We start from the raw sequence: 17779 nt of genomic DNA, 5'->3' as shown, positions 1-17779 counted from the left end.
CTAAAACAAAACATATAAGCACAAAGACAAACAGAGATCATTTATGACATTACTTTTTATTTTATTTATGTGGTTCTTTTTGTAAGGATCATCCAGAAAAGCTCAGCTAGAATACATAACTTGAAAGGGAACATTAGAATATGTACCTGTGTTGGTCGACAGATGGGGCATGACAAATCAAAACAAACAGCTGGCATTCTTCCAACATAGACTGAGTTGTGTGAACAATGCACATCGTATGTTCACACAGGCAGTTATTTTAGCATCTTAAACCTCTTCTAATACAAGCACTAACTTCAAACAATAACCAACCTCAGCACTAAGGTTGGTTAGTTGCATTCACTACTGAACATCTTTCTACCTAATTTGTCATATATTTTGCAAGATGTTGGAGTATATGGTATACTGTACTGTGGTTTGCTGCTAAGAAAAACAACAACTGTGGAAAATATATGCAATTCCCATAGCAAATGTTTAGTAAACACTCTGATCCCTAAAATATGGCACCATTGAAGAGGGAAGACCTCCCTGTTGCATAATTGTGGCCTGCACTGTTCTATGCTTCATGCCACCTCTTGGATAGGTTTGTGTTTGTAGATCAAAAGTGTGCATCGGTATGGCAGTGTTGCAGTGTGTAAATACAGCTTCATGTCTACATTGACTACTTCACTATAGGAGGAATTTAAAGTCTTTACTTGGCTGGTTCCTCTTTACCGTGTTAGTTGAGCTAAGTAGTCTGGTCTAAAAACTGACTTTAGAAATACAAACGCTTTACATTATGCAGATGTGCACAATATATAGCAAATATTATATAGCAAATATTCTCAATTCAAGTTCTACATAGTGAAATACACTGGTCTTTTGTTCAGTGCGAGAGATCTTATCTACCAAACGCAACAGTTTAACCTGATGTCTAGTTTGGAGCGCTGGTTGATTGGTTTATTATACAGGCAGTGTATATATTGTCTGTGGCAGCAATCTTATGCTAAGAGCATTTGTGAGCCAAATTAAGAGGTTATTAGTATACGTAGACTATGTATATATTCCATCATATTCTATCAACCTTCAGTAACTATGTGGTTAATGTATCTTTTGTGTGTTTTGAAATCCCATGCAGGAAATAATATGGTGAATAATTCCCCTGGGAGTTGGTAAAAGGAAAATGTGCCGACTTTGCAGCAAAGTGTATTTTTCTTTATAATATGGGCATTCAGACTGAGTTAATGGAAACAGTGGAAAACTGTTCCTCATCCTCTCTCACTTACACATCTCAATGCCAATAATGGTATCTAGTACCTCGTGCAACATATTGGTAATAACCTGGCTTTTTGACACATTAAGCCAAGTGACAATGGAGATATTAGTCAATATTCTATAGTTAACTACAAAAGTAATGCCCAAAACTTGTGAAAACATTATACGCTTGTGAAAGCATTGTGGAAATATTGTTTCATGTAAGTGTAACACATACCGTACTGTTGAAAGAGAGTTCAGAAATCAACCAACCAGTTGTAATTTACTAGGTAGTTACAACATGGGTAATCATTTTGTTTTTATCCCATCAAAACCAGTTTTGTAATGACTTATGTTAGTGCTTGATCTCTGTTAGTCTCATGGTCACATATGTGAAGTACATGCATATTAAAACTTTGTTCTGAGTGCAGTATGTACTGTATATGAAATCCACAGCACATTGCCTGGATGAGTTTTCCACCTTGTAGCATGAAGGCAACAGAGTAATATTTGTAAGAAATACCTCAAATAAATGTTTCTTTCGATTGCTGACAACCACAAGGTTCCCTTTGCAGGCATAGTACCATACAGCCATATTTAGGCAAGAAATGTGTCAATTGTTTGTATAACTGGGGATATCAAATGAATATAAAGCACAACTACAGTTGAATTTAGGGCAAGTGACATTTTGTGACTTAAAAAACAAACTTAAAAAATGTCATTGTTGCAGTTATGATCACTTTGCTGAATTAATTTTTCTTACACTCAACCCTTAATGTGTAAAGAGTGAGGGCATTGAATATTTCTCAAAGGAAAGTTGAGGGTAAATATATGAAAAAGGCAACTCAGATGTGGTATGGCAAAAACAGCCAGAAAACAAGTATTTGGCAAGCTTTAACTCAGGGAAAAATTACTGTGTTACTGGGGCCAAAATGACACTCTTGGTTAGACTTTCTCCAACATAGTTACATGACGTCAGACACAAGGAAGGGAAGCAGATATACAGTACAAACATAAACTTCAATAAACACATCCACGCACGTACGCACACACACGCACACACAAACAAAGACACACACACACACAACGTTCATTCTTACTCAAGTATGTACAGCATGAAATCAACCAGTCATAGGTACAGCAGCCAATGAGAAAGGTGTGAGAACCACAACTCTTCTGGGTGACATTTAAGGCTGGGCAGGGGCCGGCAGCATGTCCAGCTGTCCACGTCAGCACCCCCCTGGCACTGGTCATCTATGTACAACAAACAGACTAAGAGCATTATCAGTCGGGGGATGGGACGTTGTGGCCCACACACAGTGTGGTTGGGACACCATGGTTCATAACACAGACTGACTGGTCTGTGTTCTGTGATCGCCTGGCCCGGCCTGGGCGGGATGCTAGAGAGAAGAGAGACAGAAGCGTTATTACCCAGGGCCTGTTCCTGCTGGGTGAGGGCCTGCTGGGCGAGGGCCTGCTGGGCAAGGGCCTGCTGGGTGAGGGCTTGGGTGAGTTAATGGTGGATGATGCTCAAAGTGCAGAGGGAGGAGCAGAGATGAGATAACTTTAGAGGAGTTGAATGTGTGCCGCCGGGCTGGCATCCCATGGTAAACCAGATAGTTTGACCATGCTTCACCCATGCTTAGCCAATGCATCACACCTCTTAGAGTAGACTGTCTGTATAAAGAGGTTGTTTTAAAGGGAAGTCTTATGTGTGTTGAAACCATGCTTTCATTTAAAGTCCCCTTTAGATGTTGTTGAGGGTTTAGTCATCACCATGCTGTGCATTCTGCCATGCATCTTCCAGGCCACTCTGGGTTCAGACTTGATTTCACTCCTATTTAAGACCCCCATTCACTTCCTTTAGGTTTCCAAAAAGTTTGGTACACCAGAGGAGAGAAAGGGAGAAATACATTCAAATACATTCAATCCATTCAATGAAATACAGACCCCTCTGACAGGTTTCATACAACATTTATTTCATGCTAGAGTTGTATTCTTCAACTCTTTTTCCCGATTGATTTCATGTTGCATAACATTGTTCATGCAGCTGATTTCCCCCCATGTACTTAATTGCAAACAATGATTTTCTGTTTTCAAATATACATATATTTTTGCTGCTTTCATAGTAGCTAAAGGTTGTTAGGGAAAGATGGTCAGACACAACCTGACTCAACCAGATTCTTTATGATATTGTTTCTAGTTTTCTTTAAAAAAATAACATTGTTCAAAGTATATATTTAGTATGTGAAAGTAACAATGGTAAGTAACAAGTTCTTCATAAATAATTGATTGTATACATCTAGACGTATAGCAGTAGACAGAAACATTGATTACTAATTTAGCCTAAATGATTCTTCTCATTAAGATCCAGGATCACAAGCATGCCAACATAAACAAGGTCAAACGTTATTTTAGCTTTTCACAACATAGAGAGCTTGCTGAAATATGTATATTCTCCATGTCCTTACAAGTCTCTAGTTAGAAAATAGTGGTCAATATGACCAGAGCTGCCAGGTAACATGTACTCTGTACCACAAAGAAAAATAGGAAGAAATGTGAAAAGAAAACACTCTGTCATTGAACACCTTAATAGTCTGGCTACATAAATTGTATGCAAAAGTGAGGAATCGTTAAAAGAAAAATATATTCTTCATACGGATAGTCATAATAGCTATAGTTTCTTTTTCTTTTTTACTAGTCCACCATGCAACTCATGCTAAATAAAAAGAGTCATGTTTAACTGATGGTATTGGGTGACATAAATGCCATTAGCAGTTATTTTTATTGTCCTCTACTTATTGATTTCATTCCACCCTTTCTGGCCATTCAGGCCAAGATGTCAGAACAATGTTCCTTTGTTATTTGTCTTTCTGACCTCCTACAGTTCTTCATTGAGAAAAAGTCCATACAAAAACAACAACGAAGAAAAGCAAAAAGGACGTATTCGATCTTGATGTTTGAGAGAAAGCCTGTCCTTCAAAGTGAGATGGGTGAGCTCACTGTAAGAAACCTCTGTATCTACTGTTTCTCTTCCTCGCTGTGAATGTGGCCTTGTCAAGCCTTCCATCCGTGGAATCAAGAAACGTTGGAGAGGGGGATTTCTCCCAAAGCGTTGGTTTCTCCCACTCAGAGTCAGACTGTGGTGTGCCCCCCTCAGGTCACTCTGAGAACTTCTGCCTGCATATACTTAACTAAGACAGTCTCCTCTTTACAGGGATCTGTGGTAGAGAATACACGGGAGGGTTGGGTTGCTCAGCATCAGCCAGTCATTAGTCATTCCCAAGAGGATGGATTCATTTGAGAAAGGTAAGACAATGGGGGGGTTACAGAGAAAGAGGACCTCTTACAGATGTTTTAAAATTAAAAATTAAAAAACTTGCTCTGTGGTGATCCAGGAGAAGGAGAGAAAACAAGGGACAGAGATATAGAGAAGTGAAAGAAAGAGACAAGCTGAGAGGACAGCAGAGGAACAGAGTGTCAGGGTGTGTGACTGGGCCAACTCTCTGTTGTATCGGAGCTGTGTCCATGCACACCACCTCCCTGAGGGGGAGCCACCCCAACAGAGAAAGACAGGATTGTAGCAGGATAGGAAGATCGACAGAATAAAAGACAGAAGAGCAGAACGGGAGAAGAAGTCAACCAAAAATGGGAAAATTGGACTTCTCTTTGAAGTAGCTACTTTGTGGTTGTGCTTGTGGTGGGAAGAGACATTCTTTACCTTGTAAAAAAGTATTATGAAATAGAATATAGATAAGCAAAAATATATATCTTTACTACTGAATCTATTAATGGTTTGCCTTCAATAAAGACATGACTAGGTTCCAGTAATTGAAGTGTTGGAGTACTTCACCTACAGTGAATATTTACAGCTGGGTCCTTTTCACCATTTGGATGGGCCATACAAGAGTATTTAGAGAATATTATCTCCCATTCATAGGTGTAGAGTTCTATATGAGTTCTTCCAGATCTTTTGGAATCTACCTGAGCTGACCTACTCTTTCCTATAGATGTCAAACTTCCATATTTCTGGTATTAAAGACTCTCTTCCCATTATCAGTTTTGAGAAGGGAAAGTTTACAGAGACAGAGAACAAGCAACACAGATAGATAACCACAGAAAAAATAACAGACGGAAGCGAAAAAATCTGAAGACGGAGAGCAAGGTCCAGATGACAGAAATGGGACAGACCGATACAACACGGTGAAACAGGAGCTAGCTGCAGATGGGGGTTTCTGTAGGTGGGTAACAGGGAGAAGGGCAGAGGTTTAGAGGGGAGCCTAGGAGACCGCCCTGTGCCACTGATCCATGCCTACAGAATGCTACAGGACACTATGTGGGCTGACACTGACACCACTCCGGTGCCAGCCGCCCCATGCCTGCAATGGTGCTAAGGCAATAAAGCATTTGGTAACCTTTGTTTGGGGAGAGACAGAGTTTCTGGGGTGTAGTGTATTGGTATGGGACCTCTATCTTTCAAAGAATTTCCTTTCACTCCTTTTTTTCAAAATGTATAATGTTATTGATCCAGGCCAATTGTACGCACGTATTACCATTCAGGCGTTCTCTGTTTGATTAAGGTCCCGGAAGCATGCAGAGAGCAGTTTGGGGTGGGGGGGGGGGGGGGGTTGAGGTATGGCTCAGAAAGAGAAGGCACATCAATGTATTTTCTAGCAGGGTTGAGAGTCCAACAGACAATCTGGCTCCAGGCACTAACACGTATCTGACGCTTATTCAGCTAGTTCAACATCAAGATCCTTTTGTGGTTAACAATATCAAATGGAGAAGAGAGACTGACAGTATCCAGTCTGCTTTGTAATACTGTCTATAAGAGTGCTGGCACAGAGCCATATTCAGCTAGACTTCAACATAAACTATCTACTGCAGTCCAATTATATAGTGATCTTGTTACATAATCTTATGATATGCTGTTATTTAATAACAATAGCCTGTCATCTATTTGTGAAGCAATGATATGAAAATTGTTCTTAGCAGAAGTTAGATCTTGTTGAATTATTATCCGTTGTTAGATCAGAGGTAGGACGCTGTTGAACATTTCTGTCTTGCTTCTCACCATGCTTGTCATATACTGTAATACCATGTGGCCTCTCTTATTCCTCACCATACTTCACCCCTTACCACCAGCTACATTTCCTCTCCAATGCCAACCATCAGCTGGACAGGACATGCAGTGTTGAGTTAAGAGACAAGCACAACACATGCCAACATGGAGCAACAGAGAAACAGGTTCACTTTACATTGGCAACATATACATAGACAATCACACACAGACACAGTCGCAGAGATACCGTACACACACTCAGAAGCACATTCATAAACACATGACATAGAATATACAACACTGAGGGCATGTGTACTCTTAGCTACTGTTAGTGGTCATCCTACTTGATTCATGTAATGGATCAGTCTCATGACGTGGACACAGTGGATTACTGTTGTGTTTGTGTTATGGCTCTTGAGAGTCACTGAACTTGTCCATCCAGTTCACTATGGGAGACAGTGGGAATGTGTGACCTTTCGACCAAAAAAAGCTCCACTGTGTACTAGAGGAGACAGGATAAAAAGTATGTGTAAACTGTATACTGTGTGGAGGCTGTAGCAGGTCCTGTCTTAGCTAGTGTCTGGGAACTTGGCTGGGGATGATGGCAGGTGAGATTTAGCAATGCTATTAGCCCATGACAACAATATACAGTATTATGTGCTTGTGATTCATCTCCCTACGCTCACAAGCAGCTAATTTAAGAAGCTGCGAATGACACTGGCATTATAGTTTGATACTGCAACAATTGTGGAAGCAGCTTCTTCTTCTTCTTTTTTTTCAGAGTTGATTCATCATAGAAGCCTTTGGCTTTCAGTTGTCCTGCCTTTGCCTGACGTAACTGTAGACTAGAGGACATGATGAGGGCCTGATGTTATTGTAGAGCAGGATAGTAAGGATCTCTCGGTGTGGTGAACAAGGCATTTCTTTCATTGTGCTATTCTTTAGTGTTAGAGGCTGGGGCGTCAGGTTGTGAGTGTGACATGGCCGTCCTCTTGGCCACATACCCACCCAGCTAGCTGCAGCAGAGGGTAGCCCTGGGGGCCCTGGGGGCTGAGCGGTGGGCATGGGGGCCCCGGCTCCGCCAGTGACCTCCCCTGGGAAGGGCCGGCTACCGACCAATTAGACACAAATCAAGGATGAAGGGATGATGAAGGGGGGTGATGGAGGGAGGAACAAACAGATCAGACAATGAGTGGATGAAAAACAAGGAAAAACAAACATACAACAAGGAAAAACAGAAAAAGGGAAAGTTAAGGTTGGCCCAGGGGGCAGTGTGATAATCTCGGTGATAGTGAACAAACCAAATGGAGAGAATAGAACACCCAGAGATGTAGAGGAGGGTTGGCATGGTAACGTAAAGAAACATTTCAAGAAAATCCCAAAACAGAAAAACAAGACCACTGATTAGTGATTTGTTTATATATTTGTTCAGTAACTTATTTTATGCAGAAGTAAATTCATGAAAGTAAGAGTAATTCAGATGATTCAGTTTTAATGAAAGAGAAGAGTTGGACAGAGAAAAAGGCGTCCAAATGCCAAATAAGAATGTTGGGGGTGATATTGTGTCGCTCAGCAGTAGTATGTGGGTGGGGGACCTAAAGTTGTTTGTGTTGGAAGCTGTATAGACAAAGATAGTAAGGACAAGACCTACTGTGATATAGGAGATAGCAACAACAAAAATAATGTGTGTGCTCTCTAAAGTGTCTTTTTGTGTCATGTTTCAGACTTACTGGAACAACTTTGTGTGTGTGCAGTTTCTCCTCCCTGAGTACACATGAAAGTGTGTTTGTGCTTGAGTCTAAGTGTGTTCCCTGGGGTGTGTTCCCTGAGGTGTGTTCCCTGAGATGTGTTCCCTGAAGTGTGCGCCCTGAGGAAGGTGTGCCCTGAGATTTAAGCCCTGGGATGTGTGCCCAGATGTAGGGCCTGTGTCTAGGTGTGTCATATTACGTACCCTTCCTGACTCTGGCCGCCGTGTGGCCTGGCCGCCCGCCCATGGCCAGGAGGAAGCAGGGCTGCTGCTCGGATCGGTCAATAGGGCTTAAGATCTGGCCATCGTCAGGTGACATAATCTGGTCTATGTGGGGACAGTCTTCATTGGCCAGTGCTGCTTTTTCTGCCTCCTTGGCTGACTCCTTGGCTGACTCCTTGGCTGACTCCTTGGCTGCTCTCTTGGCTGGATCCTTGGATGTTTCCCCGTTCACTTTGGGATCTTGAAAAACAGCTTGTGGTGCTGAAACAGAGGGAGAAGAACTTAGTAGTGATTCCACAATGGTGTGGAAGAGGATGTGTCAGCACTGGCATTTATGTGCAAGCTTGTCTGTTTTATAATCAACCAGGTAACACAGTTTTGAAGGACAATAATCAAACTTTTTAAAATGTAAAATCAACATTGACCTTTTCCAACTGCCCAAATCCCAACCACAGGAACTTCAACTAAAAAAAACTTCAGGCTTGCTGCTCAATTTGGCACGGAATATCTGCTTTCTTTGGTTTCCCAAATCCCTCACTCTCAAAACTAACAAGCTCCTGTCCTGGAAATGTACCACCTGCCTTTACAGACATAGCAGTGACTATTTACAGGTCAATAAAATAACCGTAGTGACACACGATTCTTCATCTTCAGTATGGTAAATAAAGGTGACCAACTCACAACAATCTGCGAGAACAGGAAACACTACCATTTTATCATCCAGGCCTCACATGTCGTACCTCGTGGGCCTTATAAGCATTACATCTACATACTGAACCACACAGCCCAGACCACCACTGTCACCGCTGTAGTAAAACATTATTTGTGGGTAACACTTGCAGATATTAGCAATGGTGTCTCTGCTGCATTGATGCTTCACCCCATTACACATTACAGTAATTCATCTGCTCTTGTCAGCGCAGCAGGCAGCACACAGACCTTAGCCAGCCACACACAGCCACTGTATGTGTGACGCAGACCCCCTGGGATGGAGGGAGAGGAAGGAGGGGAGAGAGAGTGGGAGATGAGTCACTTTCTTCAGAATAGTTCAATGAATAAAGACACCATTCTCTACCTCCCTCTCTCCTCCTACACTTTAATTGCAGCCTCTGTGTTCATCCCCTTCTCTTTTTTCATCCACCTCTTACTTCCCCCCCATCCCCTCATTCATCTTTTGGATATCTGTATCCAAGTCATGGGCTCTATTGATTGGCTGTTGGCCTGGTCATCGTGCATGTCTGATGTGATGAAGTGGAAGAGGATTTGTCCAGATGGTGCCTCTTTACAGGACAGAGAGGGAGAGTAAAGATGACACAGCAGTAATGACCATATCACTGAGATCTGTCCATCACTGGCATTGTGGAGGACAACACTTCCAATAGAAACATGATGCATTCTGGTCATTTTGGTCAGCCATCACTACATCCACCTTACTCTCTACTTTCTAATGCACTAACAACATTTATCACAGAACCATACTCATCGCTTCTCATTCAAATGTATTGCCACACTGCACAACCACAGAAGAGATATACAGCGAGATACTGTATGTAAGTTAGCGGACCTGGTCCCGAAGTGTCTGTGTACACGTGTGACTAAAAACAGCTCACTGAATAAATGATGACAGCAATTTCAGGGGGTGTTTTTTTGTTTGTTTTTTTCCTGCACTTGCTTGCTGTTTGAGACTGCACTCTCATAGTCATCCCAATGGCATTTCGCCGGGTCCTCACTGGTCCCTTAATGTGTGTCTGTATGTTTTGACATTGATTAGTAAAAATAGATGTGTTCATCTGTTCAAACTTCGAACAATAAGCACACACCATATTCAAGTATGCAACTAAGTAATGGATGTCATAAATAAGCAAGTAGCTTATTTGATAGCTACGTGTGTGTGTGTGTGTGTGTGTGTGTGTGTGTGTGTGTGTGTGTGTGTGTGTGTGTGTGTGTGTGTGTGTGTGTGTGTGTGTGTGTGTGTGTACCTTATCGACCTTCTGCTGCTACTACTGTTGATCTCCAGTTGTCTATTTCACATAAAATGTTCAAGGAAGGAATTTATGTGCATGTATTAGTGTTTGGAAGATGACATGAATGTACTTCTATTGAAAATCTTTAATTTGTGTAAAAAGATCCCTGGTAAACCAATCCTTACATTGAGAAGTGGTTGTCTGCATTCTGGGCTTCTAGCTATGGGGAAATATTTACAGTAGTTTCTTTGTTCTGTTTTTCTCTCATTAAATGTACTCCATGTTCACACACTGTGTTATACTATGTGCTATGATTGCTAATTATTACTCATCATTATAATTCAAATTTCCTTAGCGAACACATAAAAAACGAGCCACATCCAGGAGCATATATATAAAAGCAACATGTTTCATGAGCTGAAATAAAATATCCCATAAATATTCCATGCACACGTTTATTTCTCAAAACTTTTGTGCACAAATTTGTTTACATCCCTTTCAGTGAGCATTTTTTCGATCGAGCCAGAACGCTCGATCACATCAGCTGCTCAAGGGACCATCTTTATGAGTACAGTACAGTACTTTAAAAGTTATGTAACCTTTCCCAGCTCTCTTATTCCTAGAAAGTGAGTTCCATTGTGTAGACTGCTGTAAAAAGTTAATTGATGCATTGTATATTTGGCAATCCTAGCCTATCCCTCATCCTAATCAAACAGCCCATGCCTCTTGTTCAAAGACTGGAGGACTCAGACAGAGTTCTCACTCCATTGAAAGCCGTATATGGAGAATGCCAACCTATGTGCCAGAATCACAACATTCTACACGCATTATTCATTTCCCCCTGAGCTGAACCCAACCCATCTTGAGGGCCCATGCTCAGCATGTTCCTGAATGTGTGTGTATTAATGTGCTATTACATACATGGAAGGAGTTGATTACATACATATATCCCTTATAGTAACTTTGGAACAATGTCCATGTAACGTAAAGTGTTGCTCTAATGTGTGTCTGTTCAATTACAATTCAGTGACATCATGTACAGTAGATGGATGAGCAGGTCAAACTGTTTTCTGATTGGGTGCTAAATGAGTTTCATATTTGCTGCTTATTCCATCATTCTGCTTTGCAGCCCAGTGTGAATAATAGGAGAAGCAAGTGAATAGCTGCAGTTCCTGGCTGAACCACACTCCTATTGTGCAATGTGCGTTGCTAGGAGACTGCTGTCATGGCAACAGACATTGGCATGGAAAAAAGATTGGGGAGAATTAAATAAATAAGACATTAAGGAAGAGAGAGGATGGTGGGAAGGTGAAAAAAATCTTTGTTTTTACCACCTCCAGATAATGTACATTATGGCAGTGCCTGGTGAAACTCTAACTCTCATTGGTCAAGATCATAGAAGTAATGAGACTTAGGCACATCCTGTATCATATGACTAGGCAAAGTCAGGAAGTCAGGAAGTGTGACCCTTGTTAAGGACAGGTCATTATGTCACCTCTGGTTGTTCTCTCTGCAGGGAGTCAGGTCAGGTGACAGGCCCTGATGGCTCAGCGTGTAGACGCCATCTAACAGGCTACAAAGTAAAGGTGCAGATAGAGGACAAGGTCATCTAAATTGGTTTGTTACAAACAAATAACTATCACTGAATAGTATCGTTGGAATCTAATCAGTAGAGACACCTTGTAAGTGGGACATCTTGGATCACAACTCTCCAGGGAAAACATTCATTATAAAGTTATAAAGGATTCTATTATAAACAGGAGTACAGCCAGTGAGCGAGGGGTGCAGTGCTTTTTTGTGTGTGTGAGAGAGTGCTCAGAGGGCTGTTAGTCATAGACGTAGCGTGGAATGATGCTTGGCCGTAACGTGGCAGTAAATAAGGAGCCATCACAAGATGCACTCATGGCCACTTCAGGCACTCGTGGCAGGGCATAAATATACACTACTCACACTATTTCATAGAAGAGGGAACCCAATGGAATCAGTTGGGCCCTATCCCTATCATGAGTAGGCGATGTACAGTATATCAGCCTGTGAGTAACTGAGAATCCCCCAAAGCTGCTTGTGCTCACCACAGCTGGCCTGGTCACCAAGCAGAAAAACATGAAAGAGCAACACATTCATCATCCATCCAAAGGACCTCCTGCAAATTGATAGGTTCTCTGAGGGAAACCCCCACTCTCTGCTGTCTTTGTTCAACTTTCCCTATGAGTCACACAGGTTAGACACACAGGTCTCCAGGCAACCAGGCTGTCTCTTTTATTGCAGTAATTTCTAGAGTACGATATCACTGGAGTAATGTTAGTTCAACAAGTTAACTGTAAAATAAAAGCATTCGCTGTTAAAAAATATATATATCTAGCACCTACTCACTCATGGGTTAATCTTTATTTTTACTATTTTCTACATCTTAGAATAATAGTGAAGACATCAAAACTATGAAACAACATATATGGAATCATGTAGTAACCAAAAAAGTGTTAACTTCCCTGGGCTAGCGTCCCACCCTAGTCAACAGCCAGTGGAATCGCGTGGCGTGAAATACAAATACCTCAAAAATGCTATAACTTCAATTTCTCAAACATATTTTACACCATTTTAAAGACAAGACTATCGTTAATCTAACCACATTGTCCGATTTCAAAAAGGCTTTACAGCGAAAGCAAAACATTAGATTATGTCAGGAGAGTACCCTGCCAAAAATAATCACACAGCCATTTTCAAAGCAAGCATATATGTCACAAAAAACAAATCCACAGCTAAATGCAGCACTAACTTTTGATGATCTTCATCAGATGACACTCCTAGGACATTATGTTATAGAATACATGCATGTTTTGTTCAATCAAGTTCATATTTATATCAAAAACCAGCTTTTTACATTAGCATGTGATGTTCAGAACTAGCATACCCACCGAAAACTTCCGGTGAATTTACTAAATTACTCATGATAAACGTTCACAAAATACATAACAATTATTTTAAGAATTATAGGTACAGAACTCCTTTATGCAATCGCGGTGTCAGATTTTAAAATAGCTTTTCGGCGAAAGCACATTTTGCAATATTCTGAGTACATAGCTCGGCCATCACGGCTAGCTATTTTGACACCCACCAAGTTTGGGACTCACTAAACTCAGAATTACTATTAGAAAAATTGGATTACCTTTGCTGTTCTTTGTCAGAATGCACTCCCAGGACTTCTACTTCAACAACAAATGTTGTTTTGGTTCCAAATAATCCATAGTTATATTCAAATAGCTCCATTTTGTTCGTGCGTTCAGGTCACTATCCGAAGGGTGACGCGCGAGCGCATTTTGTGACAAAAAAATGTAAAATATTCCATTACCGTACTTAGAAGCATGTCAAACGCTGTTTAAAATCAATTTTTATGTTATTTTTCTCATAAAATAGCGATAATATTCCAACCGGCAACGTTGTATTCATTCAAAGGCTGAAAGAAAAAAATTGAGAATTCTCGTGAAGCGCATCTCAGTCTCACTGTCCCCAGGCTGACCACTCACAAACAGAGCTGTTGTACTTTGCCCAGAGACAGCAGACACCCCATTCCGCTTTCTGGCGGCTTTAGAGAGGCAATGGGAGCCTTAGAAAGTGTCACGTTACAGCACAGATGCTGTATTTTTGATAGAGATGCAACAGAAGGACAACAAATTGTCAGACAGGGCACTTCCTGTATGGAATCTTCTCAGGTTTTGGCCTGCCATATGAGTTATGTTATACTCACAGACACCATTCAAACAGTTTTAGAAACTTTAGAGTGTTTTCTATCCAAATCTACTAATTATATGCATATCTTGTTTCTGGGCAAGAGTAATAACCAGTTTAAATCGGGTACGTTTTTTATCCGGCCGTGCAAATACTGCCCCCTAGCCCCAATAGGATAAACAAATATATTATATTTGAGATTCTTTAAATAGCCACTCATTGCCTTGATGACAGCTTTGCACACTCTTTACATTCTCTCAACCAGCTTCACCTGGAATGCTTTCCAACAGTCTTGAAGGAGTTCCCACATATGCTGAGCACTTGTTGGCTGCTATTCCTTCACTCTGCGGTCCTACTCATCCCAAACAATCTCAATTTGGTTGAAGTCGGGGGATTGTGGAGGTCAGGTCATCTGATGCAGCACTCCATCACTCTCCTTGATAAAATAGCCCTTACAAAGCCTGGAGATGTGTTGGGTCATTGTCCTGTTGAAAAACAAATGATAGTCCCACTAAGCCCAAACCAGATGAGATGGCGTATCTTTGCAGAATGCTGTGGTAGCCATGCTGGTTAAGTGTGCCTTGAATTCTAAATAAATCACAGACAGTGTAACCAGCAAAGCACCCCCACACCCTAACACCTCCTCCTCCATGCTTTACAGTGGGAAATACACATGCAGAGGTCATCCATTCACCCACACCGCATTTCAAAAAGACACAGCGGTCGGAACTAAAAATCTCAAATTTGGACTCCAGACCAAAGGACAAATTTCCACCAGTCTAATGTCCATTGCTCGTGTTTCTTGGCCCAAACAAGTCTCTTCTTCTTATTGGTGTCCTTTAGTAGTAGTTTCATTGCAGCAATTCGACCATGAAGGCCTGATTCACACAGTCTCCTCTGAACAGTTGATGTTGAGATGTGTCTGTTACTTGAACTCCGTGAAGCATTTATTTGGGCTAGTAACTCTAATGAACATCCTCTGCAGCAAAGGTAACTCTGGGTCTTCCATTCTGGTGGCGGTCCTCATGAGAGCCAGTTTCATCATAGCGCTTCATGGTTTTTGCAACTGCACTTGAAGAAACTTCCAAAGTTCTTGAAATGTTCCATATTGACTGACCTTCATTCTTAAAGTAATGATGGACTGTCGTTTCTCTTTGCTTATTTGAGCTGTTCTTGCCATAATATGGACGGCCTTTTACCAAATAGGGCTATCTTCTGTATACCCCCCTACCTTGTCTGTCACGTCCTGACCCTAGTAAGTCCGGAACCTATTATAGTTAAGAAATTAGAAATGACCGGTAGTGAATATATAAAGTTGAAGTCAGAAGTTTACATACACTTAAGTTGGAGTCATTGAAACTCGTTTTTCAACCACTATACAAATTTCTTGTTAACAAACTATAGTTCTGGCAAGTCGGTTAGGACATCTACTTTGTGCATGACACAAGTCATTTTTCCAACAATTGTTTACAGACATATTATTTCACTTATAATTCACTGTATCACAATTCCAGTGGATCAGAAGTTTACTACATACACTAAGTTGACTGTGCCTTTAAACAGCTTGGACGATTCCAGAAAATGATGTCATGGCTTTAGAAGCTTGTGATAGGCTAATTGACATAATTTGAGTCAATTGGAGGTGGACCTGTGGATGTATTTCAAGGCCTACCTTCAAACTCAGTGCCTCTTTGCTTGACATCATGGGATAATCAAAAGAAATCAGCCAAGACCTCAGAAAATATATTGTAGACCTCCACAAGTCTGGTTCATCCTTTGGAGCAATTTCCAAACGCCTGAAGGTACCACGTTCATCTGTACAAACAATAGTACGCCGTCATACTGCTCAGGAAGGAGACGCATTCTGTCTCCTAGAGATTAACGTACTTTGGTGCGAAAAGTACAAATCAATCCCAGAACAACAGCAAAGGACCTTGTGAAGATGCTGGAGGAAACAGGTACAAAAGTATCTATATCCACAGAGTCCTATATCGATATGACCTGAAAGGCCGCTCAGCAAGGAAGAAGCCACTGCTCCAAAACCGCCATAAAAAAGCCAGGCTACGGTTTGCAACTGCACATGGGGACAAAGATCATACTTTTTGGAGAAATGTCCTCTGGTCTGATGAAACAAAAATAGAACTGTTTGGCCATAATGACCATCGTTATGTTCGGAGGAAAAAGGGGGAGGCTTGCAAGCCGAAGAACACCATCCCAGCCGTGAAACACGGGGTGGTAGCAACATGTTGTGGGGGTGCTTTGTTGCAGGAGGGACTGGTGCACTTCACAAAATTGATGGCATCGTGAGGGAGGAAAATTCTGTGGATATATTGAAGCAACATCTCAAGACATCAGTCAGGAAGTTAAAGCTTGGTCGCAAATGGGGTCTTCCAAATGGACAATGACCCCAAGCATACTTCCAAAGTTGTGGCAAAATGGCTTAAGGACAACAAAGTCAAGGTTTTGGAGTGGCCATCACAAAGCCCTGACCTCAATCCTATAGAACATTTGTGGACAGAACTGAAAAAGCGTGTGTGACCAAGGAGGCATACAAACCTGACTCAGTTACACCAGCGCTGTCAGGAGGAATGGGCCAAAATGCACCCAACTTATTGTGGGAAGCTTGTGGAAGGCTACCCGTAATGTTTGACCAAAGTTAAATAATTTAAAGGCAATGCTACCAAATGCTAATTGAGTGTATGTAAACTTCTGACCCACTGGGAATGTGATGAAAGAAATAAAAGCTGAAATAATTAATTCTCTCTACTAATTTCCTGACATTTCACATTCTTAAAATAAAGTGGTGATCCTAACTGACCTAAGACAGGGAATTTTTACTTGGTTTAAATGTCAGGAATTGTGAAAAACTGAGTTTAAATGTATTTGGCTAAGGTGTATGTAATCTTCCGACTTCAACTGTATATAAATATATATTTATTTTCTGAAAAACGTCCTATTCTGCTACCTGGCCTATGCATCATACAAATACATTTGGCAATCAGCCAAATGAACAATATGTCTGCAGGCTTTAAACTTGTTTCACAGCACTGCAGTATTTTTCCTGAGACAGCACACAAGCAGATAAGTTAACCAGGAAATATCATAAATGCATGGGTGTGATAGTCTTATGTGTGATTCATAAATTGTGATGTATTTTCCATCCTAGTGGAGGAAATAGGCTATTTATTATCTGCTGTCAGGATGGATGGCTACTGTATGTGCCAATGTGTTACCTTTAGTGTTTTCATCACTGCATTAAACTGGTCAGGGTAGAGATGAAAAGGTAGTTGAGGGGGAGATTGGTCTGGTGTGGTATGAGGTGTGGTCTGATCTGGCATGAGGTTTGGTCTGGTGTGGTATGAGGTTTGGTCTGATCTGACATGAGGTTCGGTCCGGTGTGGTATGAGGTTTGGTCTGGTGTGGTGTGGTGTGAGGTTTGTTCTGGTGTGGTATGAGGCTTGGTCTGATCTGGCATGAGGTTTGGTCTGGTGCGGTATGAGGTTTGGTCTGGTGTGGTATGAGGTTTGGTCTGGTGTGGTATGCGTTGATAATGTCTGGGGAGTGGTCAGTGGAGTTGATAACGTATGTGTATGTGTGGAGTGGTCACTGGTCAACATACTGCCATGTAGGGGCTCTCCTCATTCGATGGCTCCTGGTGTGGAGAATGGCTGTTTTTCTGACTGGTGAGTTAGCAGGAGGAGGAGAGAGGAGGAGGAGGTGGAGAGAGGAGGATGAGTAGGAGGAGGTGGTGTGAAGGCAGGGGAGTTCAGTCTGTTATTTGAGAATTTCTTTTCTTTTCATTGACATTCAGATGGACATTTGGCA

General features: G+C 41.5%; 1 protein-coding gene across 3 annotated transcripts in view; it reads right to left on the bottom strand.

The window, feature by feature from the left end:
• Window positions 1-78: 78 nt before the first annotated feature.
• Window positions 79-17779, bottom strand: part of LOC115167132 (potassium voltage-gated channel subfamily C member 1) — a 32207-nt gene continuing 14506 nt past the window's right edge. The window contains exons 3-4 of one of the 3 annotated variants that reach the window (XM_029721241.1): window positions 8247-8525; window positions 79-2633 (exon numbers count right to left, since the gene is read on the bottom strand). In XM_029721241.1, coding sequence (XP_029577101.1) covers window positions 2518-2633; window positions 8247-8525 — 395 coding nt within the window. In that variant the 3' untranslated portion in view covers window positions 79-2517. Of the gene's footprint in view, window positions 2634-3192; window positions 4455-5876; window positions 7404-8246; window positions 8526-17779 lie in introns of those variants that run through there. The other 2 variants (XM_029721242.1, XM_029721240.1) reach the window with 2 other exon arrangements.

The sequence above is a fragment of the Salmo trutta genome, chromosome 29 (assembly GCF_901001165.1).
Source record: "Salmo trutta chromosome 29, fSalTru1.1, whole genome shotgun sequence".
Taxonomy (NCBI): Eukaryota; Metazoa; Chordata; class Actinopteri; order Salmoniformes; family Salmonidae; genus Salmo; species Salmo trutta.
This window is presented reverse-complemented; position numbering and strand designations above follow the sequence as displayed.